Source organism: Notothenia rossii (assembly GCF_949606895.1).
Source record: "Notothenia rossii genome assembly, chromosome: 5".
Taxonomy (NCBI): Eukaryota; Metazoa; Chordata; class Actinopteri; order Perciformes; family Nototheniidae; genus Notothenia; species Notothenia rossii.
This window is the reverse complement of record NC_136903.1, coordinates 77,353,272-77,379,485: the sequence shown is the minus strand read 5'-3', so window position 1 is coordinate 77,379,485 and position 26,214 is coordinate 77,353,272. Positions and strand designations below refer to the sequence as shown.

The window sequence follows — 26,214 nt, the reverse complement described above, 5'->3', positions numbered from 1 at the left end:
TCATCAATGTACAGAATGTGTTGAGCCATAAAGTTTCAAAGTATCGTGTTTTTAGTTAACTATTTGTCTCAGGGCAGTGAGATGTTCTCTGAAAGCAGAAAGTCATGTTGTCTGTAGATTTTGTTGGTATATCTCTGGTAAAAAAAACATTGAATCACTTCCAAACATGCCATTTACCCTTTTTGAGGTATAAATAACAACACTTACTTCAGATAAGTGTTGTTATTTTTGTCACAAACATGTGTTGAGGTAACTGAAAGATTACTTTATAAGACATATATAAAATGTAGTATGTAACTGTGTAACTCATGAGATGAGTGCCCTTGCTGATTCTCTTTATGCATTTTACTTGCTATATTCACTAAAATGCCTTTAAAGTATAATATAGAGGTGAAGTATGAGTATTATTTTTGAGTGCTTTTTCATTACTACTCTGTTGGAGATATTCTGAAACAGCAGCAACCCTTTGAAAAGCTCGAAAAGTCCTGTCATCTCTAAGTACAGTAAATGATCATGTTTGGTAACATTTGGTTTGTGATGAGCAGAAAGAAAGAGTCAGTGTCACACTATTACATTGAGACATTTTATATACAATCTTTTTTGGTACATGGAAATAGAAAACTCTATAGACAGAAACAGAGACATAAATACAAACCCAAACCATTTTTTTCAGTATAAAACAAACGTGAAATAGTTTGATAGCGCTTCACTAAAGCTATACAGTTATTATGCATAATTATCATGTCATGTCATAAAAGCCTTAATTTAATTATTGAGCTATTTCCAAATAGTTTGATTTCACTGCACTATATTTTGCAGGTTACATTTAAGTATGTTATTGTTGAATGTGGGGCTTGCATGACTTTTGAATAGCGGCTCATGCATGACTAAGTAAGCAGTAATGCATTTCAATCTGTATCACTTTAGTGAAGTAATCCAGTAACAAGACAGGGGTCAATTCAGATTTGGGCATTTTAATAAATGTTGACACATCATATCAAATAATGCCTATTAAACCACTAATTATAGCTTATTCATATAAGTTATTTCTCTTTTTTGTTGGTTAATCTTTATCTTTTCTTGGACTGGAGAATCCACTTCCTGTTTATAAGTAGTTCAAAGACATTGAATTGAACCGTGTCCTGTTACCTCTTTTCCTCTAAGGAGCGGGGGCTTGGCCTCTACAGGTGGCAGTGCTGCTGTTAAATTGCTGGATTAGATTTTTTTGGCAAAGGAAATAGTACAACCAAGGAAACTAAACACACAAAACCTCAAGATAACAACTTATACGCTATAAGACAAGAACGGGTTAGCCTTTCAAATGTTATTTCTTACTCAAGTACAATATTTACATTCTCAGCCGTTTGAGATTATAAACTGCGATGATTTAGATGTACAAGAATTATAGTCACATATAATGTGTCAAATCTTATCAAATTACTATTAATTGGAGAATGCCTGGTGTTGCTTTGCTTTATATACGTATATACAGTGCTTTTTCATATGCAAGGGACAATTTTTCGATAATATATAAAGGAGAAATTCAACATCAGAATGTGTGGGATGTGTGGCAGTGCTGCAGTCAGCCTGCAAACAATTGGTAATGTTTGAAGACAGCGTGTGAAGTAAACTTTGCAGGATTGTTGCAGAAGTTGGCAGATTATTTCTGTTATTTTCCTCCTATTGTTTTACAGTAAATGTCCAACTTCCTCATACTTTCAGTAAATGCAAGCCTTTTGAAATGTATACATCAACAAAAATGAAGTCGTTAGTGTTTGCCAAGGTGATTAATTTACCTTCAGGCCATCAGAAATAAAGGAAAGATTCACTATGGTGTGAATCATTTGCAGTGGATGCTCTGCTGCTGATCTTATTTTGTGGAAAATTGAAGGTGGCTTGGAATGTGAGAGAAAATGACAGAGGAATTTCTAAAAGCCCATGCCGTTTACAACAATTTTCCTGAACTCTGCTAAACTCCCTTATATGAAAAAAGAATTCAACCACATTTTTTAAAAACAAAATAAGTTGCTACTTTGCATGTCAAATTTGAGCTACATAAGCAAAAGCAGGAAATGTTTCTCAGGACTTTGCAGGAGTTAAATGGAGTATACTGAACGTCAGAACTACAGGTCAAGGGTCAGCCAGGTCCAGGAAGTCTTTCTCGGGTGGGGGTCCACCCCGGTACCAGCTACAGGTCGTGTCAGAGCGACGGATACACGCATACTGCCGAGCCTGCTCTCCATTTAGGCTGTTATCCAGCAGCCAGTCCGTCCACAAGCACTCGTTTTCTCCTGTTGACGCACACGGCACTGTGTAGCAGGTGTTGATCTGTGGATACAATGTTTGAGTAGCCTCATTATTTGTTTCTAAAGTCTGCTTCGCATGTGTTAAGAACGAGAGTTTTGTTGGGTTACATTTGAAAGAATGTTTCTCTATCGACACATGAAGCTATGAATGAGTGTTGATTGTGAAAAGAAAAAACGCTTTAAAGTCTTTCGTACTCAAATAGAGAAAAAGTTTGAGTGAGGGATGAGAAAAACAACTGTTTTGCAGTTTGTTTCTGGAGGTTACTCGAGGGCAGATTTATGACTGGGTCAAAGATAAATAGGAATGAATAGAGAACAAACAGTCCTTACTCACTCTGCATTCACAGCCCATCTGGTATCTGTAGTTGAGATTCTTCTTCTGTGACACGGATAAGTTGTCCCAAGACTCTACGAGGTCGCACTGACCAATGGAAATTCTCCCATCACTCCACATACTTCCTGTTTTGGGACATCACAACACTTCTATTGAAAATGTCATCCTGCATTCAGTAGTTGTCTGGCTGTGTATATATATATTTAACAGCCTATAGGATTAATATATAGGATTAAGCAAAGCTGTTATCTGTTCGCAGGTTATATAATTCAGGTTGCGTAATATAGTGAAGCTGTGACATTTTTAGAATTATTTTTCTTAGTTACATTAGAAAAATTTAAAAGAGGGAAATCAGCTAATTTGGTTCTTGTTGTTTTGTACAAACTTGATAAATGAGAAGGAGTGTAAGATGTTCGCTCTAAATGGGATATTTTCTCCTTTTTCCAGTATTTATGCTAAGCTCAGGCGTGTCTGTGAGATGATTCAAAGTCTTCTGATTCTAACTGAATGCATTCTGCAGCATGTACCATACACACATGGAAGTCATATTGATCTTCTAACCTAACTCTTAGAAGAGTAGAGAAAAAAATAGACATATATTTCCCAAAAGGTTAAACTTTCTGTGGCCTTTTCCTACTAAAAGTGTGATATATAGATTGACCATTGCGTACTGTACCTGAAAGCAAATAGCCTGCTTTATTGTTGGAGTCCAGTTTGACTCCACACAGAGAGGAGAAGACTGGGGTGTACACGTACTGAATGTCCTTGGCCTTGTTGAAACCCTTAAACATCTGTACACAGAGAAACACAGGGAGAGATTGGAGAGGAAATAAGGGGGTACAAACCTGGACTAATACAATTTAAATACACTATATATGTGCCAACAATGCAAGCAGCAGCAATAATAATAATAGGACAATGTATATGTGTCTCCAAAAAGAGACCTTGTTGGATTCAGGGTGGGAACCTTTACATTATTTGATTTGATAAGCTTGAGAGAAGAATATTTTCTTTAACATTGAGTGAAATTAATGTTGTAATGTTATCAAAAGTTGAACTCTCCAACTGTATATGTTGGTGTCTTGAGGGTTGTTCCCCTCGTGTGAATATAGTCCAAAATAGAAATAAAAATGGCTTTCTTTCATTTGAAGCAGACACTACTGGCCAGTAATCGGTCAAATGGAGATGGACCATTTTGTTTCTGGTGTGAATAAATGTTTTGATCAATGGACCAATTAGAATTTGTTTTCCTTTCCTGAAAGCGTAGCCAATGCCCACATAATTATAGAGCTATACACCCATCAGCATAAACGGCGGCAATTATGCTTGCATGCAGCAGCTGTCAGTACTGTACAGAGATCTCACCTTGATCATTTTGATTTCATACTGGATCATCTTCATGTAAGGTGAGGAGCTGTTGCTAGGCGACACAATCTTCTCTCCGGAGATCTTTGCTCTTATCACTGATGGGAGAAGTGAAAAAGAAACAGAAATAAAAGAGTATTGAGATTAATTGAAATGCCATAGGCAAGATAAGATGGTGATTTACATGCAATAAGTATTCATGTTTACCATTAATGGGGTACATTTTTCTCCTTCACTCTAGATTATCGATGGATAAATGTGTTATTTTCTTTCTTTATTCCCTTTCTCCTTCCTCCTTTATCATTTTGCTTGTCACTCGTCTTTCTCCCCACACAGACAGTGCAGCGATCCCTCTCAGTAGTGATACAGGATGTGTCCCTTCTCTCCTCTGGGAGGGAAATCAAAACCCACATGGAATAACAAGTAGCTCTCTGCTTGCACACTCCCATTAACTGACTCCACACACACACATTTATGAATACAGTATTTAACAAATGCATACTAACACAAGCCAAACCGTGTCTGGCACAGAAGGGATTTCATATTATTTTATTCTGTACTTAAATGTAGTAAAAGGATAAAGTAGCAGGGTAATTGGTCTGTGGTTTCTCAACAGGACATTTGAAGTCGTATCATTTTACAACCTCTCATTAAAGACAAAACCCTCATTACACTGAAGGTATTATTAATGGTGGATGTTTCAGTCCCACAAACCACAACATGCAGTTAACACTGCGCCAAATACAACAGTGTTATCCCAGACATACAGAACTGCTTTTTTCTCCTTCCATCAAACCCATTAATCTGCACTTTTTGACATCTGCATGAGTCATTATGTTAACTGCCAAATTCATTACACTGTCAAACATTTCCTTAAAACTAACAACACTGTCGTAGGTCAATCAATCACTCAAACATAATGAAGTGTACTATCAGGCCAATAGCTTTTTCAGGTTATTGAAAAGTCCTACAGAGTGACTTTGAACATGGCAGACAGCTCCATTAGCTTGTATCTCACATTAACAGAAAAGCATTGGCACAGCAAAAGAAAAGGCATAGAGTTGTATCATTACTCATCATTAGCCTAAAGGGAGAGTTAGGATTGTTTGAATGAAGTACTTATCCATTTTCAGCGAATAACCTACATTAGATTGCGGTCTGCACGCCCTAAAGAAGCAGACAGGAGTTATTTAACATAATGAAATCTATTACTTTTGTGTCATGAACCGATTTTATTCGAAATCATGAACCCATTTTCAAAAATTACTAAAATGTTCAAGTTAAAATGCGTCTCAAATAACCCTTTAAGTGCATTATGCGCCGTGTAAGAAGGTAAAGCTAGACAGACTTAGCTTCAATAATAAATTGGTGGTGGGGCTTAGCAAAGACGATTGATTATGCTGTTGTATAGGCAACTAAGATGTAATTCACTCAAATATCCTTATTGTTTGACCTAGTTAGCAATGCAAATCTTACAGTAGGTTGACTGTCATGGCCTTTGATTATACAGTATTCTGTAGTATATAACTAACTATTTACTTTTCTTGGCAAAAGAGAAAATGTGGTCCCCTCTAGATGCACCTGAGTGAGATAAAAACAGAGAAGAAAGAAACAGAAGTGGAGCAACAGACCTTGGGAAAACCAGGAAACAAAAGAGTAAAAGCTACAGTATAAGAGAGGGAGAGAGAAAGTGACCCTAACCCTCAACCTTTCTCACAGCTACCCAAACCATCCCCTTGTTTGAGCTTTCCGCCTCATCACATAACTACACCCTGGAGCTCAGTGCGTTCTTGGAAATTGGTTCAGGAGAAGAATATTCTTTTCCTAGGCAAACACCCAGGAAGTTAGGAAAGCAGGAAGACAAACAAACAGACTGACTGCAAGTTAATTGGAACTTGTATGAAGTGTAATAGTTCATTCATAGCGCACTGCGTCAACTGGTCCATTACGGGTCTCTTTTGGAAAATATCAAAAAGCACACAAAGCTAGCTTATAAAGGGTAGAGTATGTCAGAAATAATGTGGCCTGCATCCAACTGTAGATCAATACAGATTGATTGATGCTGATAAGTTGCTCCAAGTAAAGTATAAAGCATCTTGAGCTTCTTCAAAAAATAACTTATACTGTATAATCAGGACACACAAGCCTGTAAACTCACCTTTGTACAAGCAGCTGTGACCTAAAAACCTCAAGCAAAAGTTAAAAACTCACTTTAATAAAATGCTTATTACATTGCAGTGTTGTGGATACATTTTCAGTAATAATTGTGCTGTTTAGCCATAGAGTGTTGTACTTCAGTAGAATTGAGATATGCTTGTCCTTTTCTACCATACTTTATTTGAGTGAAATTACATTTTTACTACAGTGCATATTTTTTAAACAAAAGATTGTAGTATACCATGCAGGACAGGGTTTTACATGCAAAGCATATGCCCAACAATTTGTTGTTTAGGCATTAAATATAACTAAATTAATAAGTTGTAACACTATAGCAGTTTGATTCCACAATAAGAGATAAGAATAAAGATCTGTTTGTTATTAAACAATTGAAAACTGACATGTGGTCTCTGATAGACCTCAAACATATATTCAATATTATCTTACTTGCCGATAACTAAAACGTATACAATGTATCTGTGATCAGCCAAAGCTTCAAGTATACTCTGTAAGAACACTTGTTTGATGGTCAAAAAGCCACACACATACACACACGCAAACACACACACACACACACACACACACACACACACACACACACACACACACACACACACACACACACACACATACACACACGCAAACACACACACCTTTTCAACATCCAATCAGTGGGCGCTGTGTCCAACCTTTCTATAACTTCTCAAAACCGATAATCAAACTCTCCGACTTTATACCGTGTTTGGCCAGCTGTTCGGAGGAGAAAAAAGTAAGCTAGCTTCGATCCACATCATCATATAACATACAAACTAGTTATGTTCAACAAACCCAGATACCAAAAGGATTGCTGTACTTGTATCAACTTGAAGTTTGAGTGTCTGTTAGTCATATTCAAAACAAACAGCAAGTATTGTTTTATAGGCATCTGACAAGTATCTTTTTGAACCCTTAAACATCAGCACACCCTCCTCAACTATTACACTCCTGAATAAGCCTGTCATGCTCACAGGAAAAATAACCACTTAACCAATGAAGATAATCATATTATTGCCCTTTTTTGTTCATTTCAGCTCTTTGATCTGCACTTTGGCAACTGTAAAGTAGATGAAATGCTTTGGAGAAGTATCTGCCCCATAAAAATGTTCCCATCTGAGCAGAATAATGACTCTTAATAATAGTTATAATCCACAACGGCATAACTGCGCTCTAAGGATCAAATAGTTAGCACTGTGAGCATTGGCGGTATATCAGTGCAAAATGGATGGGCACAGAAGTTTCTATTGCCAATAATCCAAGAATAGCAGATCATTGGTTTTAGTTGGATCGCCATCCAGGGATAATCTTTTCTGTATTATGACATTTATTGTAGATTTTATAAGTATTGAATGAAAAGCCAAACTAAATTATTTCCATGGTTCTTGGGTCTTTCTTAAATGATTCTCTTGGCCCAGATTCTCCAAAATGTTTACTCCCCATGTAGACATATTTGAACTGCGCAGGCTAGGTTACCCACTCACTTCAGTTGCTGCAGCTGTTTGATTACCATGAACAGGCCAGGCACCCTGCTGAGGAAAAGTGGCTGTGCATCTTCCTCACAGCTACATAACCAAAGAGAAATATTGCAAACCATGAGAACTGATGTAGTAAGTAACTTCCCCCCTTCCTGATGAATCGGCACCCTTGTCATGCTCACAAAGCTGGACTGTCAGCGGGCTTTCACACTGATATTGTTAGTATGCAGACCATTAGACCAAGCCTATAGACATGGAAATGAAGTGGGGAGAGTGAGGGAAAGAAAGAGAGAGAGATGGAGTAGGCTGTGTTGGCATGGCTTGGCCTCTGTCCAACACACACACACTCACACTCATGCACACAATCTCAAATACACAAACACAGCCAGGGAATCGTCTAAGGTTTGTCCAGATGGGATATTACTCAGATGTACAGCTTTATTCAAAGGGCTCATCGACTCTCACAACACTGTCAGGTCAACTAAAGGCCACCACCAGCTTCAAAAACAACCAGGACAGTGTAGCAACCGATGCCAAGAGATGAAACGTTTTCTAAGACACAATTAGTGTGAGTGAGGGATTTTCCTTATTTGTTATTCATGGGTCCAACGATTTGTATCCTACCTGAAAAGAGCCCGGACTCTTGTATCCATTCAGAGATAAACTTTTACATTCAAACTTAACAAAGACCCGTCCCCAAGCATAACCAGAGAAAATGGTATCAAAGTACAATAAAAAACAATTTGACTATTTGTCCTGTCACACAGTTTACAATGATAACATTGGAAGAAACAGTGCCTCTAATGATAGTAAGTAATATGTTAAGTACATGTAATTGTCGGTTGGTAGCTAAATAACAATCATTAGCTTCACGGGTTGGTTGGAAGTTCTGTGTTTGACTGGCTTGGTCACAAACAGGATTTCTGAAAACATACAACAGACTTGATTTCATGCTAAAGAACATGCCCTGTTTTTGTACTGTAGTAGTCTAGTATTACAGGCAGTAATTAATGATGGGGGAATTTAACTTCAAACAGATATTTGTTATTGACATGCCCCTATGGATGCTTACAGCAAGACGAACACAAAATTGGTTCTAATGGGTTTTAGATTTTCACTTACAATTGTTGTATCTTTTATTTTGTTTGTAAGAGTAATAACTGTTTACATGCTAACATTGCATTACACTCTGATAGCAACGTATTATGCGACTTCCACGCAGGGTCTAAATACTAGACAGTAGATGTCTTAGTCTTGAAGGAAGCTTTTCTAACCTTTAATCCCACAAAATAATTTAGTCGTTTGCTGTGGAAGTATTACCAGCAATGAAATCAACTTAAGATGGTACTGTTTGCAGCTTACTTCCAGCATGAATTGCTTCTGTGTCTTGTTAAATAGTTTTGAGGTTCTTATGTTGCCAAAAAGAATGATAGAAGAAAATACCAGAAGAAGGATATAACAACTAGAGAGTGCTTTACAAGCATAGTTGCAAAAGTCTAAGTTGAGGCCTGGTTTAGGTGTAGTCTGACTCATAAGAGAAACACTGTGTGTAAAACTCTGGCCTAATAACACTGCCCCATACTCTCATTGTGTTCTCATAACCCAGATCTAATTTGGCGTTATGGTGGTTCTGAAAACAGGTCTCAGCCTCCATTACAGACTGATTATTTTTATGAGACACATCTTCCGAGTACTTTGAAGGAACTGACCTATTTATACACAGAGGGACAAACAAACCAATTAGAAAAACAAGACAAAAATGCCATTAAAGCTATTTCTTCATCTACTTTCTCTTTTTGTCTGTCTCTCTTCTCTGCTGGAGTGTAACCTTTGACAGAAGCACATACTCCAGCTTTCCACAGTCGGGAGCCAAGTACTCAAAGTCAGAGCAGAGTGTTGGTTTTGGACTGAGCTTAGACAAGAAAGAACTGGATGATGGGGGGGGTGTCAGACGAAAGACAGGCAGACAACCCTACAGACAAACAGACAGACAGATAGAAAGTATGCCAGGGGGCCACTAGGCACTGGCTGTTTTTTTAGGGTTTGTTTTTACAGGGTAGAGAACAAGACGACTCAATTATGTAACTACGAAAAACAGATAGCAGGTTGTCCAGAATTCAAAAAAGTTACAATAGCACTAATGGACGTTAGTGCTTATTGCCATATAGGAAAAAGAGGGCCGGTCAGAAAAACTAGTATGAATGTGTAATTCTTATGAATATGATATGAAAGTTCACTTATGGACATTAATCCATAATCAGTGCCCTAACAATCCATATATGTTACATTTAGATTTCCTATATAATACTTAAATCACCGATATTTAGATAGTCAAGGTTTTTCTGCAAAACTGATTAACAAATGGAAAAAGCCACAACCATAAAAACAATAATCAACATTTTTTTGGTTTTCACCAAAAGCTCAGCCCTAAAGCTTTATAAAGTGTTTTTTTGTCGCAGTACATATTCTCAGAGGATTTCACTTCTTCCCCTCCCAAACAATCCAATTAAGTTGATCAAAAATCCAAATCAGAGTCCCATTCCTCCAGACTCCAAATTTAAAATCAAAGACTGCCTTTTAAATGATTGCCTTCACAGTGACTTCTCTATCTGTATTAAACACAGCAGCTTTTACTGTATACTCTTAAATGAACAGAAATGAAATGGGTCTTCAGTTATTAACTCACCAATCTCAGCGCTGCAGAATAGCTGCTGTGGGTGTGCAGGGTGGCAGCTACATCCCTCCACAACCTCCTCCATGCCTGCACCAAGCAAAAGGAGAACCCAGAGGCCCAGACACGCACTCCGCTCCTGGGACAAGGCCATGATGACTGTGCCCGCTCCACCACTCGATGAACGCTGTGCAACCTTTTTCTGATCCTGTTAAGTTCCACGGGAAAAGCAGATCAGGCAGCAACAGGGGAAGGAACAGATAGAAGAGTTGAAGTGGTGGGATTAGCTCTACTGAGCTCAAATGCAGCTGTGGATAAAAAATGTTTTCATAAGTTTAAAAACACCTCTGATTTCAAGCCGGAGAAAATGGCTCGAGTTGAAGAGAAGGCTGCTGCTGCTGCTGCTGCCACTGCTCTCTCTTTCTCTCTGTCTCTCTCCCTCTCTGGAGACAACACACAGAGAAACTTACAATAGTCGGATCCCCTCACACTCTGGTCTTGAATGCTGAGAGGGTCGCACACAGGGAGCCTCTTATGTACTCAACAATTTAGGGACCTCCTCAAACGCAGGGGAAAAAAACGACCATCCTTTGCCTCTTCTTGTAACCCTCTTTTGATGTCCTCCCTCTCCTCCCATTGGCTACCAGAGCTGCATTCAAGCAGTTAGTCATGAAAATTAAGACCAATTAAAGTGTTGTTGGGCAGGTTTTTAAGCATAAACACAAATTAGAAGTGTTCTCTTCAGATGAATCACACATCAGTGAATTGAGCAATAAATGGAAACGATAATCATAAAACAAATACTGTCTTTAGAGTACAAATATTGCTGTTTGGAGGGAAACTGACGCAATTTCATCTCAACACAGCACTTTAGGACCAATGTTTAAAAGTAGACAACGTATTGCATGTGAGCCCATTTAAAAAGAAACAGCAGTAAAGACAGAAATAATTTTTAAATGATAGTCTGTAGCTAAAACCTTACCAGATGTACAAACATACCAGAGGCAGTGTAATGTTGTATTACATTCTACAACCATTTGAATGTTGCACGGCACTCAATTCTATGTTGAAATGTAATATTTGTTGAAGTAAATCAGTCATCAGGCGGACGTACAATTATCCTAAAATAGTGAAACATGTACTTGTTGTTCATTGTTCATCTAACGTCCAGAAACAGCCCTCCAAATGTATGTTATTGCTGCTCAGTGTCAGATGGTTGATATATACTGTATTTATATATAATGCGATAATTAATGAATGTAGGTTCAAATCTCTTTTCTGGCACAGTAACTAAGGAGCCATCACCTCCTGGCAGATCTATATCATTTGTTTAACTTATACTTATACAACTCAAAGGATAAACTCTGAGTTGAATTTGGCTTTTGAAAATTATTTGTTGAGATTGTCATGTTTTGCAATGCTAGACCCATAAAGACCTACTTATCTTCATGAACCTGTAAACGGATGATATTGTTCTTCACAGCCACTCATTTTTCACAACTGGTTCTTTCCGGTGTGTATGAGGTCGTTCTTGGTATTCATCATTATTCGCCCTTTAAATATTCTACTGCTTTTCAGATTACATCTCCAAGTTTCCCAGTGGTGGTGAAGATAGGACACGCCCACTCTGGAATGGGAAAGGTAATGTTGATTAATTCAATTTCAAATGCTAAAGTTAGTGATATAATCTTACTACACGAATGATTAACCACCTGCTAATATGCTAACATTTATCCAACAGTGATGTCTTGTTTGAATGCAAGACATGTATCATCAGCATTTTGCATTATCGCTCGGTCTTTAAAATCCCTTTATGTGCTAAGAGATAGCTGAATACTCTGAGCAGGATCACATCTGGTTCGTTTGAACTGTGTTATGTTTTCTCCGACAAACACTACCTCTTAATGTCCCCTGTGTTCCTCTTATCTGTTTTTCTTTACTCTTCATTCTTTTATGACTGCAGCACACCTTTTTATTCTCCCTCAGTCCTTGTTTTGTCCTTTCGTTGTGCTGGTATTGATTAACAACTGTGTTAATATTTTCTGGGTGAGGTGTTTATCCTCTTTTCACCACTTCTCATCGATCCACCACACATCGTTCCCCTGGACTGCTAAATCTGATATTGTCCCCCCGCTGTGTAACTGGGCCTTTCTTTATTTCTTTATCCTCCCCTCATATCACTCACAGACCTCTGTTCGACTACAGAGACATTCTCTGTTTATCAGGGATCTGGAAAGAGGGTCCTTCCTGATAAATACTGTACAGTGTTGTTTGTATTATTGAATCTCACTTTTAGGACACTGACACTACATCAGATACCATCACTTATTTCTTCTCCATGCTCCATATTGATCCAAGTATTTTAATTAGATCTGCATTATTGACGATGGGACATTATGCAAGACACAATCGACACTAGAATTGCAATCTGTTAGGGAATAATTTGCCTAGGTATTCAACCTTTGACACAGTTCATCATTTTCTCCTCTCACTGTCTCCTTTCCCATGGCATGGGTCTACGGCCTTGGGTATTGCTGCTATCTCTCTTAAGGAAGAGCAGATTGGGCGCATTGTTGTTGCCAGTCTATGACAGAACACAAGCCGCCATGAGGTAGTTTACTGTTCAGGGACGTAGGTTCCCTGGCGCGCATTATTTTCTATGGACGAGAGCTCTAGTTAGATTCAGGGTCCATATTTGTTTAGTCTCACTGATGAAGAATGTTGATTATTACACTCCGAACTAGTTAAAACCTCGAGCTACAGAAAGAGTTCTTCAGAATTTGTTTGGCAACCGCTGGTTCAACTCGTGACACACCACCTGTCTTGTCAACTCTCCGGCCGTAACTCCAAATCAACCATCAGTGTTTGACATCAAAGCTCCAACTCTCCTCGTGTCTCTCTGAGTCCTGGCTCTCCATTGCTTCAGAAGTTTCCCCCACACAATCTACATGTTTTTGTTACTTAGCTAGCGTTTTTATGTTTAATTAACACAAGGACTGGAAGAAGGGGGTATCAGTTATCCTATGTTTGAAGTGAACAGAAGTCTGTTGTCTTTGCCCAAGAAAGATATACGTTTTACATTTGTGAGCCTTAGAGGGGCTGATTTAGACAGAGCCAAGCTAGCTGTTTAGCCCTACGCCCCTTCTCTATGCTAAGCTCACTGTAGATCTGTCTAGCTCTAGCTTCATATTTAAGGGGCAGACATAAGAGTGGTATCAACCGTGTTGCCCTTATTACAAAAATGGAAAATGTACAATCTCTGATGGAAAATAAGATCTATCAGAATCAGTATCAGGTTTATTATCATAGTAAAATATAAGAGTATTTACATTGCAAAGTATGGCCTTCCTTTTAATAATTTGTGTTTTTCCTTTTGTTGTCCCCCTGAAGGTCAAAGTGGACAATATGAGTGATTTCCAGGACATTGCCAGTGTGGTGGCCATCACTCAGACCTACTGCACCACGGAGCCATTTATAGATGCCAAGTACGACATCAGGGTCCAGAAAATCGGCGCCGACTACAAAGCATACATGTGTGTGTTCTCATCTTTTATTTATAGTTTTCGTTAGCCTATGTGTGTTCTATACCTGAACTTCAACATGTAATTGTGACAGTAATCCAATTGAAACCATTTTGTTCATAAATGTCTTAATTTCTTTATCGTAACAGTGAGCAACAGCACCATCAGAAGGCCAAAAAGGATAGTCAATGCTATCACTTGCATCAAGTTTCTAGGGACCCTATAGACACAATTATGATTTAAAATAATGTGTGACATTTTCTCTTGCAATCCTTTTTAAATAGTTTAAGGAATACCAGCGAATTGAGTGCTTAACTGGATAACTTAAATGAATTAGACAGGGTGTGTTTCAGTACCTAGTTGCTCTGTGTAAACCTGTGCATAAACTGTAGTATCTTTACCTGGATGGTGATCAGCCTCATAACCTGCAGCTGTGCCTGTTGCCTGAATCTCTTATTACCTTTTTTCTCAATTTGTCTGTAATGATTTAACACACAATTTCCTCTCTTCCTCCAGGCGAACATCCATCTCTGGTAATTGGAAGAGCAACACCGGATCAGCCATGTTGGAACAAGTAGCCATGACTGACAAGTGAGCACCGCTTCCACATTAGTGATGCTCCGGCTGCCTTTGTGTCGCACACTTAACTGTTAGTCACTATGTGCTCTCACAGCAGATTCATTGGGCTGAAACCAGTTCACATGGGTAAACACAGATGTTTGGAAATCAGCTTGTGATTGCAGTTGATTGATGCGGCACTGTGATTTTATTTAAATTTTATTTGGCTAAGGACATTTCAATTTTTTACATTGAGCTGCTTTGTTCATACTTACAATTTGGATTGTAGACCTTTGCAAACTGTGTTGTTTTATTTTTACTTTTAACACCAGTTAGAGATAATAATTCAAATAAATACAATAATAATGCATGCTGGATTACTGGCAAGCCCTTAACGAGATACTAAATTAAATTCTAAATAACAACAATTGAGTTGTATGATGTTTAGTGTCGTTAAATAGCTAAAAATGGATGCACCGGAAGCTTCCATTGTATCAGAAGCAAGCATGTATCTCACAAAGTCAGAAGCCCCCTACAGAATAAGGTGTTTTCCACTTTCCCTCATTAAAGTTAATCTTGCCATCCATTAAAATACCGTAATGCCACAATGTAAATCCAGAAACCATTATAATCTAAATCTTCTTTAATCTGTGAGAGTTTTAAACAGAGTACAGTTAGACTTTAAACCTTACAAATGTAATCTTAAATGATCTGTAGACAAAGTAAAATACCTGCTCATTAGATTGTCCTTTTGGTCAGTATTGATATTTCAGTGTGCTTGTCTTAGTTATTAAGAGTGCAACTGTGATGGACCTCTTTACAGCTGCCAAAGCCAGCAGCAGCAACCTTATGTTATGTTCCACCTTTACTCTGACTTACCTTGCTAAAGTTATACACAAGTCAATATCTCGTATTAACTAGTGTCCAAGGACCATCATTTCTCAGTACAAGCTAAATGGTGTAAGGAAGGTAACCTTCACTGCATGTTGTGCTAATACCCACTTCCACTGCAAACTTAGCAACTCAGCATTGTTGTACACACATTAGTGGTACCCTATCTGTTTTCTTTACCATTTGTTGTTAACAGACTACTCCTTTTAGAACTAATCCAGTTTTGCTTGATGACAGGTATAAACTGTGGGTTGATGCCTGCTCAGAGATCTTCGGAGGGCTGGATATTTGTGCCGTCAAAGCCATCTGTGGCAAGGATGGTAATGACTACATTACTGAGGTAAGAGAAAACACTCCAAGAAGGGAGGGAGAGAACTCTTATTTGACTGCTGCCTTATTATCACTGTATTTACCTCCATCTTTCATTAACAAACCTTTTGACATCAGCCTGTTGTAGTTGTGTTCCATAAGAAGGCAAATATGGTCTTTGAATCTTAAATTAAGCATGTCTAGCCTAATTTACACTAGTGGGGCCTTAGCTTGTCTGCCTGGAATTATAATTATATTATTAATATTATAGTTATTAGTTTCATAACTAACATCTGGTGTTAGTTTAAGTTTAAGGTTACCTGTATCTGTTATCTATTGCCCACCTCTCTTGGTCTCCTGCCCCTATTGTCTTTCACTTTTTTCTAACTTCTCAGGGGATAAGCTTTTACTCACCTTGATTTGGTCTTTGGCAGCAAAAAGCACTGTGATAACTGGTAGAGTTCAATCAGAAAAGCAGGTCATGGGGTTAAAGCCATGCTCATTGCCCAAGGTTGTAACATGGGGCTAGTGTGCAGCGATGACTGAGACAAGGTTAAGGTTCAGATACAAGCTCAGAAAAAGAAACTGGATCAGACTCTGGCAGATATTCAGAAGTTCAGACTCAGATTGAGAGAGAGCCTCGAAGAAGAGTTTAGACTCGGACAGAGAGAAACGCAACTTTAAGCAGAGTTGGGTTTCGGCCCAAAGTGACACACAGGCTAGGACAGAGCAAGATCGAGCCCAAAAGAAGAAACAAGAAGAAACAGAGAATCTGATAAAGGAAACTCTAAAAAATGGATTCCTGGCCAACTAGAGGCCTGCAGGTGGGATCCTAGTGGAGTCTCAGGAGTGCTGGGTAGTCCAGGCACCTGAGTTATGGGCAGTAAAGTAACTAGAGAATAAATCCCAGGAACCAGCCAAGATATACTCACACCCAAGAGCATTCAAGTTGATTTAGATAAAAAGTAAGTATAGCTTACAAATGATCCTTGCCAGGCGCTTCACCTCGGCTCCTGGGAACAAGACTGCAGATGCTAAAAGGCATTGTTGACTTTCAGGAAAATGGCACAGGAATACAAGGCCATGATGCAGGTAGAAGGCTAGCCAACAAGGAATTAAGCAGTGAGCTGGTCAAAAAGGAAGCTCTGGAAATAACAGGAATGAAAAAACACTGAAGAAAAAAACAGCCTGAGGACCTGAGGGACTCATTTGGCCACAGGATTGAGCTGATTAGAGGCCAAGATTTCGGCCAGCTTAAGGAACAACTGAACAAGCCAAAAGATGGAGAGCTGCTTCTCTCTTGATGCATTTTGGCAGTAACCGCAGAGCCACTCAATGGTGTGGGTCATCTCAGCCCACTTGGAAAAAGTTGGGGCAGTTTTTGCCAAATTTCATGCAGCTGGCACGGAGTGGCTGGACCAAAATATAAACAGTGATACGGCACATATGGTTAGCGTGGCAATGGAGAAACATTTTAGCTTAACTTATGATTATGAAGTAAATTTTGATTGCACATTGTAAATAATGGCACCATCTGTATTTTGATTGGTTCCCTTAAGCATCACCTTCAATATACAATTGTGTCTGCCTCTGGGTTTCGACCTGGTGACTATAAACACATGATTTACGGCCCAAAATGGGAAGAGAATAGCACTTGATTTGTGCGTATACTTATAAAAGTAATAAAATAATAACACAAAGCTTTTTAGTCTGCACCAAAAGGGCAAACTCATTATTTCTCCCACATTGTCACGGATATTACAGCTACACTTTCTCTGTTGTTACCTTTCACAGTAAAAGCCCTAGACATATACACTGCTGCCTACCAGAGAGCATTTTCAAAAGGAGCAACTCAACAAAACGGTTTGTTCTACTTACAGTAGCTGGATCACTAAGCTAAAGGGTGTTCTTTCCTGCTTGGATCACAGCAGATAGATCAGGCTTTCTATTTCTAGGGTTGTTTCTTGCTTTGGACAGTAACGTAAGCCAACCTGCTAGTGGTAGCCATATTGCTAACGATATATGAACAAGTGGATTGATCTACTGAAATCCATTTGTTCTTGAGACAGAGCCTAAATCAAAAATACCACTTGGAAACATAATGGGGGAGGAAGAAGTCTGTTCCCAATTAAATACAGTTTGCTATGTTGTCAATAAATACGCTTTTAGTTTGACTGGCATTTAAACAGGCAAACACATCCACTGGTGCTGTGATGGGGCACCAGACAATTATAAAGAGATGGGACCTGAGGACATCAGATGTCTGGCAGGGGTTGAAACTCAACTCAAGGAGGACATTGAGAGGAGAACGGAGGCAGGACAAAGTTTGAACAATTACGAGAACAAATCCAAGTGAGACAGTCTGAGGCTGAAGAGGATAGAGGTGGACATGATGTAGGAGCCACAATGAGCCTGCGGTTTCCAGGCAATACTAAACATCCCACTTACACTTTGAAGTATGCTGAATGTCAAAAATAATCAGCACTTTGGTGAAAGGTAGATTAGATAGGAAAAATGTGAAAGACATGTATTCTCTGAGTCATCTCCACTGGATAAGTGTTTTGGCTTTTATAATGATGCTATACAATTGCTGAGTTCCAGTACATGGATGTTGTCATAATATCCTTTTCTGTCTTATCTGGCATATTTTTGTATATTTTTTCACATATTTTAAAACAAAACACTTCGTTTTCCAAACCAAAGTATCCATAAAAACCTTGACCATATAAACCAAAACTGTTCTGACCATAAAACATCAAATCTAAACAAATACAACCTGGTAGAAGATGCAATCGTCTAAAAACCACCAGAAAGCTTTGTCCAAACATGATGTGTTGACCTCTGTGCCGTTCTTTGTTTTTCTCGGCTAACTCTTTTTCTAGTATGGGTCAACAACATTATAGTGATTTCACTTCTCAATAAAGAAGGCCCACACTTTCTGATACGTTATCTGTGTCCTGTTTGTGCAGGTTGTGGGTTCTTCTATGCAGCTAATCGGTGACCACCAGGCAGAGGACCGTCAGCTCATCTCAGACGTGGTGCTGGCTAAGATGAACCAAGCCCTGGTCACAAGGTCATCTAGTGCTTCCCGCTCTCCGGCTCGCTCCCCTCAGGGCCAGAAGCCGACTACTGTGCAGCCCCAACAGGTAGAGGCTGATATAAAACCAGCGTAATGTAAAAACCTAAGCCACACCTATTTTACACGCCGGTTGTGGCTATGTGTTATAAGAAAATGGCGCAGGTCTTAGATTTTAGTATCAGTCGCTGTGTAACTTGTCAAAATGAATAGCTACACAACACAAACTACTTTATTGGTTAGCTTGTTGAACAATTTAATAGTTCAGTTCATTTTACAGACACCCACAGACAGGCTATATCAAAGTATTCATTTGTTATTGATAATTATTTCATAGCCTAAGTTTTATCGAAGAACAATTCATGCTGTGCTAAAAAAATTGATTTCCATTTTTGTTGAGGAAGACTTTTATGCGGAAGGAATTAAAGGCCTTTCCCAATTATACGCTGTTAAAAGTGATGAAAACAAACAAAAGCTATGCCAATTATTACAATTTTACATTATCTCTGAAGGATGACTCCAAAATAATTATCTAAATGACACATGCTCATACAAAATGTGCTTACATTTTCCTGTGAGTATAAGGAAAGGCATGTTCATAATCCAACAGGTCTGCAGGAAAGTTACTTTGGTGTAGCGTTTCACATTTAACAGCTGATTATTTTACTAAAACCTGCTTAACTTTGTTTGCCTTTCTTTCCCATTCTCTGTCTCTCACAAATGATCTTACGTCTTCTGTTTTTCTCTCATCTGTCTTCCACTCTCTCTCAGAGCGCTGCCCCTAAGGAGGGACTGCCAGATCCAAACAGGACCTCGGGCCAGCGCCCTCAACCTCAAGGTTGTCTGACCACTGTTCTCCATTGTAATACAAGTGCTTCCACCGTAGAGCCAAAGTATGTGTAGGGAAAGTCTCACTGGACCCATCTAAAGAGATTTCTCTCAAATGAAGTACTTGAAAGAGACATTCTCTAACGTTAGTAAAGATTACTAAAAAATAACCCAAGAAACAATAGGTTATTAGTTACTGAAAAGAGATAAAGAAGGTTGATTTTTCTTAACAGAACCAATGCTAGAAATGTTCCCTCGTTTCAGTCTTTGTGCTAATGTCACACCACTCAGACCACAAGGGTATTATAGATGTAGAAAAACGTTAATTTATTAAATTCCACAAGGCACATGTGCAAGATGTCAGAATCTCAAACGATCTCCAAGCACAACACAGTCACACACAGACAGACTTCTTCTGTTCATCTCCAGCATGAAACAATGATGAACCATCAGGTGATCTGCCCCCTTGTGGTATAAACATGCATGTGCAGGTAGACAACCTCAACCTTATGGGTGCTACAGTACACTAAATGCTGCAGTGCTGTAGCTTCATGTTTAAGTTTATTTGGATGTTTGGATTATTTTTCCCAAATTGTCAAACGATTCCTTTAAGACTAAGAGCAATTTGTATTTTATCTGGATCCTTATCTCTGTGCCTTGAAACTAAACTAGTACATTGCCCAAGAAAAGAATATGACCTTGCTGTCTGTGTAAGCTACGTCTGTGTCTCTCTTTGACACAAGACTAAGAAGCAAATACAGTTCACTCCAGGCAGTTAACCAGCCTGTGGGCTTTATTTGCAGCCATAGCGTTTGTGTTGACTGTAGTGATTTTGTGCTCAGGGATGCTGCATTAAACTAAATGTGCCTACTAAAAGCAGTTATCAAACATCATGTAACATAATAATAATAATGGTTTGGTAAATGAACAAAACCATTATCACATGTTTGTTTATTTACTTGAATTAGGTTTTCTAATTCTGCATGGGTATGGCAAATGCCAGTACTTATTGTCATGTTCAATATGTTTTTGCTGGTTGGTTTAGGGAGGCTGCCATTTAATGTTTTACAGGAGTTAGATTTGATCATGTGCCAACAGTGTTGAGATTTTAAGATATTCAAATAGGATTGCAGTTTAATTCATTTTTATTTTAATCTAACACTGAGAAAATGAATTTCACGGTTGCAGATTAGCCTATTTATAGAGAGATGTTTTTCTTATTTAGTATGCATTCTGATATTAAATGTAAAATCTCTTCATAAATATGCTGCACATGATCACTGTTCAAGTTCTGTCAGCTCAGAATGTTTAATGGCTTTTCAATCTTTCTTATCATATTAAGTTCTGTACATATAGTGCGAGTTTATGGTATAACAGATAGAAAGAAAGGCCACTTTGCAAAAACTGAATGTGTAGTGAAAAACAGCCTGGTGTGTCTTTTGTTGTAAATTAACCCCTCATTGTTCTGTGTTATAATACCTGAGACAAGACAAAGGGGCTTTACACGGTACACAAAACATATCTTTCTTGGCTAATACAAACCTGCTTGGGTGATTAATGAAGAGTTTCAATGTAAAGAAGTGTATCTTTCTTTCTTTGCATGTTCATTTCCAAATTTGCTTGGATTCATATAACTGATTTCATCATATTTGATCTTAAGACCATCTGGTAATAAATAATAGTTTGTTCTTCTCTGTCTTAATCTCTCCTGATTTACATGAAGAGGTTTGATGTAGCACACGTTAGAGGCTTACCCAGTTTGTTGACTTGCATCCTCTTTAGATAAAGCAGCCAAGTGATTACAAATATTAATTATATTATATTGTATAAATATAATTCATATATAATCAAAAATTAACAAATAATCCATGGTTTGCATCCAAGCAAATACATATTTTATCACCCTTTACTAATTCTGTTTGTACAAATAGTATTTTCTTTGTTTTTTATGCGATGTGAGTCCCAAGCAACCATTGGGGAAAACATAAGACTCATAGCCATTTGCTGCAGCTTCCTTTACAGTAATGACTAAATGACAATGTGTGGGATGCATTTTCATCAAGTATTTCTTGTGGTCATATGTGATCATGGTTATCCTTTCATTTCAAATCCCAAAATTAAAGTTTTATGTTAATTAAGTTAGCATACTTTTATACACGTTCCATGCTGTCTACAAAGACAACTCTATTTAATGTTGGACGATATCATTTAGATACCCATCTATAATTCTGACCAGGAAAATGAATCAGTCCCAGTCCAGTCACTTCCTACTCAGCACGTACTGCATGTGTTTCTTTTCTGCTGCGTGATAGGTTGCTTTGCTGCCTGAGTTTGAGTCCACATTGTTGTTTCTCCTGTTTGTATCATCTCTTCCTTTGTTATTTACAGTTTTTCATTCACATCTCTGACATTTTCCTTTCCTCCCTTCATGTCGTTTTCACCACACTGCTGGTCACATGCTTTTTGCATAAAAGCAACCAATACTTGGCATGAAGGACTTGTCACCTTCTCTTAGCCGTTGATCTGCCGCCACCTGCTGGTTGTTAATGCAGTCCAAATATTCGGAGCCTGCTTTGCTCCAGTTTGTTCTTGACAGATGAGTAGGTTAGAGTTCTTTGAATGTGAAAAGTTGTTATGTGAATGAGCATGTCGAGACTCAAGCTCATTCCCTGGCCTATATCATGTTCTGCTTTGGTCTTTTGATGAGGGTTAGTTAGTGCCTTGATTTCAAACCGCTGCACAAAAAGAAAACTGGTGCTAAAAAATATGACTATGTATTTATTTCCTTTACTTTATTTTGGCTTTTTAGCTCGTCTTGCCTGTATATGTTGTATAATCATTTAAGTTTAATCTGATACATTTATATTTTAATCCTTTAGGTGCACCAGTGAAAGCACAGAGTGTGGATACACCGTCAGAGTCGGCAAAGAGAGTGTCTGAACCGGTACCAAAGCCCAGCCAGGCCCAGAAACCTAGCCCAGGGCCAGTTCAGAAAGCAGCTCAGGCTCAGAAGGCCCCGGTCCAGAGGGCCGCCTCGGTCACAAGGCCTCCAGTGCCGAGGCCTCCTCCCCCAATGCTGAAAGCCACTTCTGTCGCAAAGTCAGCCCCAGATTCTTCCTCTACCCCAGCCAAAGCTTCACCACCATCCCCAGCTAGAGCAGCCGCTCCACGCTCTCCTCCAACCAAAGTAGCAGCACCAGTCCGAGCCCCAGCCCTAGTCCCAGCACCAGCTCCAGCACCTGCCACTGCTAATGCCCCAGCCCCTGCCCCAGCCTCCCCCTCAGCCTCAGCTCCTACCACAGAGCAGCCCAAGCCCCAGCCTCAGGGCTCCCCATCCCCAGCTCCTGGCAAACCAAAAGAGCTGCCACCCAAACCCACACCACCTGCAAAGCCAATCCCTCCAATTCGCAGGAATTCAAAGCCGCAGATCCAGCCAAAGCCACAAACCCCGCCCCCTGTCAAAGCTTTACCTAAACCCCAGCCCGCTGCCCCAGCAGATGCCTCCGCAGCCCCTGCCCCAGCACAGGTTCAGTCCCCTCCTCAGGCAGAGTCTACGGCTAAGGCTCAGCCACAGGCCATGCCGGCCTCTCCTTCCCAAAACCCAGAGCCTGTCCCAGCTGAAGATGCAGAGGCCCCTGCTGAGGGTGAGGCCGCTGTGGACGAACAACCAGGATCCCAGCCAAAAACCCACCCTCTTCTGAAGTAAGAGCCGTCTTGTCAGCACAATGGGCCATACTTTGTGATTTAAATACAAATTTGATTTAAATATCTAAATCCTTTCTTTGATAATTTATCAAAATATGTGTTGTTTTCAAAGTGTCTTTTAAGTGTTCCAGTCCAACTGGTAACCTACTGAAACTATGAAATACACACTTTGTTTTAGCCCTCACTATTTAGAACATATAAGCAGTATATAAAGATATGATATGTGGTTTACTATAAAAGCCTTTTAAGCAGATGTAAGGTCCATTTTCTTTTTGTTGATGTATGAGTCAGCGACTTCAAGTCCTCTCTATGAATTGCTTGGTAGTATATTAACGACAATAGTAAAACACATTTCATAGGAAGTTATTATTCTAATGACCTGAACATTTCCTTATATCTGCTTATATCTAAATTATGTGTTATAAGCAATATAGTAAATGTTCATATATTGCTTATAATCAATGGGGGGAGGGGGGTAAAGTACAATGTCAACATTTAAGAATGTTTTCAAAGATCATTGTACAATATAGTGTTTTTGACTACCCTCCTTACTTTTCCCTCTAACTTACTTTATTTACTGCGTCCCGTCCTTCCTGCCCTCCCTCCTCGCCCATTTGCTCTCCCCCCCTCCCTTTTCCCTCCCTCCTCCCTTCCCAGTAAGTCCCAGTCCCTGACCAATGCCTTCAACGCCTTCAGCGACTCCTCTTTCTTCCGCGGGGCCCCGAGCACCGGAGGTGACGGCCAAGACGAGGAAAAGGCTGAGACCATTCGCAATCTCCGAAAGTCCTTCGCCAGCCTTTTCTCTGACTAGACACAGCCAAACTGTAGTCAGCCCCTTTTGGATCCTGGTCCCCCCTTTTACTGTTGGCCAGTGATGACTTGATTGATATTAAATGTGAACAAGTCTGAGATTAAACTTTGTGTGTTAACTGTACTGTATCCCCTCTGTCCTGGTACCCTCCTCTTCCCCACTTTCAAATACTCTGTGTGAGTGACAGTGAGGCCTGCTGGGTAGGATATTCAGAGAATGATGCTTTGCCAGAATTATTGGACTGAAGGAGTTACGTCATTGATATAGACAAGTATAGAATAACAACATATTTATTTTTCCCAGAGCAAACTTTAAGGAACTGTTTCTGAAGTACATAAAAAGATAATTAGAGACTACAGACAAAATGTACATACAGTATATATATAAATATATATAAATATAAAGTAAATGAATACAAATATATATCACTTTAAAAGGGAGATAAGCCACTTATAGGAAATAAATAGTGAAATATTTTCACTTAGCTTTTGTCAGTGACATAACTCTTTCATTAAGTGGCTGGGTTCATACACATTATGAAAAATGATTTTTGACGTTTTATGGTTTCCCCCACAGTGAATACGTTTTGGTCAGTAAGTGAAAGTATGTGAGTAAAAAAGAAAAAAAACGACTGGGGATTTTTTTGATGGGTAAATCAAGCTGTTGTGTCTCTTGGCAAAATGACTAATGGGCTCGTCATTGCTGCCCCCTTTTTGTCTAAATGCCTTGAAGTTCAATGTCATGTTAGGGAGTCCGAAATATGTGTTCATCCGTGTTCAATTGTTATGCATGGCTCCTCCAATGGCTCAGTGTGACTTTTGGAGAAGAAGGTGAACTCTATCATTGTTGAGCCCTACGTTGCCTCTCTCTCTCTCTCTCTCTCTCTAGATGTTGTAGCTTTATTGTGAACATGTTTTCAATTCAGCTACGTTTGTTAGCTGGGCAGACCTGGGTCGATTACAAATTGAGATTCATTCCTTCACTTCAAGTGTTTGATTAAGTATTACAGGCAGGATTTATTGCCAATGGTTTGAGAATATTGGTGACTGAACAATCAACCCTGATAAGTAACTGAATGCATTTCAAAGAGTAAAAAGACACATCTGTAGCTGTGACTGGTGATTTCTTGTTTCACCTCTATGTAGATCTATCAACAGTATTGTAATTTGTTGATTATTCTCATGAAGACATTGAGACAGTAGTGCAATAACACCTCAACTTAACTGTTGAGTGCTGTCACCCTAATATAACTATAAATACATACAGGATATGTGTATCTGTTACCTTACTCTTACATTCCCTTTAAGATTCCTTTCAATCACAACTTTCCAGGTTGCTTTTTACTGCAGACATTTCACTGGTTTTCAGATGAATATGCCATGTTTAACTGTTGGTTTCTGTGATTAATCCTTTTTGTGTTGTGGGACTGAATTCAAAGCAACCTGGATTGAAACCAGTGCGATGAATGGTCATTTTCAGCTCAGTTGCTGCATTTCAAGATCATATGTGTACAAAAAAAGAAAAAAAATCTCAAAACTTAAGATCCGCTAATCAACCTGTCTGATGATCCATTTCCAGTACTATGTTGCAAGTCATTTAACACATATTGTATTTGTATGTAAGTGTCATCTCAGGAGTTTATTTTTTGTAATATATTGATTGATTTATATTTTTGAGGCTCCATATTTATGGTAAAGTATATATTGTTTGTTTTGTATTGTTTTTATTCGTAATACAATACTGCTTTGCATGATCTGGTGACTGATGATGTTTTTTTCTGTACAGATAAAAGTTAATAAAGATGTGGTTCCATCATTCCACTGATTCATTAAATACAAATAATGCTTTTTATTTTACAATGTTTTATTCTAAGGACCACATCGTTTTCTCATATAAAGATCGAATTCATTTGTTAGGTTAACTAATTAGAATGAAAGTTTGCAATATGACAAAAGTTTGCAGTTTGTGATTTCACTTCATCAATGTGATTTATATAAATATGCCAGTATTCAACCAACTGCAACATTTATTCTTACATATACGAACAGTATATCTTAAAATAAGTCACTGAATCAGCAAAGTTTTTCTGACACTAAGTCTTCCTTACTATCTCCACTCAAGTGTTTGTAAGGCATGTTCTGCTTGTTTGTTTCTTCATTGAGCTTTATCTC

At 38.8% G+C, this 26,214-nt stretch overlaps 2 protein-coding genes across 4 annotated transcripts in view; one reads left to right on the top strand and one right to left on the bottom strand.

Moving 5' to 3' along the window:
* The window catches only part of syn2b (synapsin IIb), a 33,960-nt gene extending 8,102 nt beyond the window's left edge, over window positions 1–25,858 (top strand). The window contains exons 5-12 of the mRNA XM_079683805.1: window positions 11,923–11,985; window positions 13,735–13,877; window positions 14,382–14,456; window positions 15,552–15,654; window positions 18,593–18,769; window positions 19,471–19,537; window positions 22,407–23,229; window positions 23,890–25,858. Coding sequence (XP_079539931.1) covers window positions 11,923–11,985; window positions 13,735–13,877; window positions 14,382–14,456; window positions 15,552–15,654; window positions 18,593–18,769; window positions 19,471–19,537; window positions 22,407–23,229; window positions 23,890–24,043 — 1,605 coding nt within the window. The 3' untranslated portion in view covers window positions 24,044–25,858. The remainder of the gene's footprint in view (window positions 1–11,922; window positions 11,986–13,734; window positions 13,878–14,381; window positions 14,457–15,551; window positions 15,655–18,592; window positions 18,770–19,470; window positions 19,538–22,406; window positions 23,230–23,889) is intronic.
* On the bottom strand, window positions 562–11,887 carry LOC307040695 (metalloproteinase inhibitor 4-like). 3 transcript variants are annotated; one of them, XM_079683807.1, is made up of 6 exons: window positions 10,690–11,873; window positions 10,360–10,552; window positions 4,006–4,103; window positions 3,317–3,431; window positions 2,641–2,765; window positions 562–2,328 (listed from the first exon to the last, which is right to left on the bottom strand). In XM_079683807.1, exons 2-6 carry the CDS (start codon window positions 10,496–10,498, stop codon window positions 2,131–2,133), a joined length of 675 nt encoding a protein of 224 aa, XP_079539933.1. In that variant the 5' UTR covers window positions 10,499–10,552; window positions 10,690–11,873; the 3' UTR covers window positions 562–2,130. The 3 variants fall into 3 exon arrangements, with proteins under 3 accessions (XP_079539933.1, XP_079539934.1, XP_079539932.1); XM_079683808.1 differs by having other exon boundaries at window positions 2,637–2,765; window positions 10,360–11,887; XM_079683806.1 differs by having other exon boundaries at window positions 10,360–11,873.
* Window positions 25,859–26,214: the final 356 nt, after the last annotated feature.

What these genes read in the sequence shown, in the direction of transcription:
- LOC307040695 (XM_079683806.1), bottom strand. Translation starts at nt 10,498, where the DNA reads ATGGCCTTGTCCCAGGAGCGGAGTGCGTGTCTGGGCCTCTGGGTTCTC. An exon ending in AGCAGGCTATTTGCTTTCAG is followed by an intron (nt 2,766 to 3,316) that starts GTACAGTACGCA and finishes GTCCCAAAACAG; the next exon opens with GAAGTATGTGGAGTGATGGG. An exon ending in AGATGGGCTGTGAATGCAGA is followed by an intron (nt 2,329 to 2,640) that starts GTGAGTAAGGAC and finishes TTGTATCCACAG; the next exon opens with ATCAACACCTGCTACACAGT.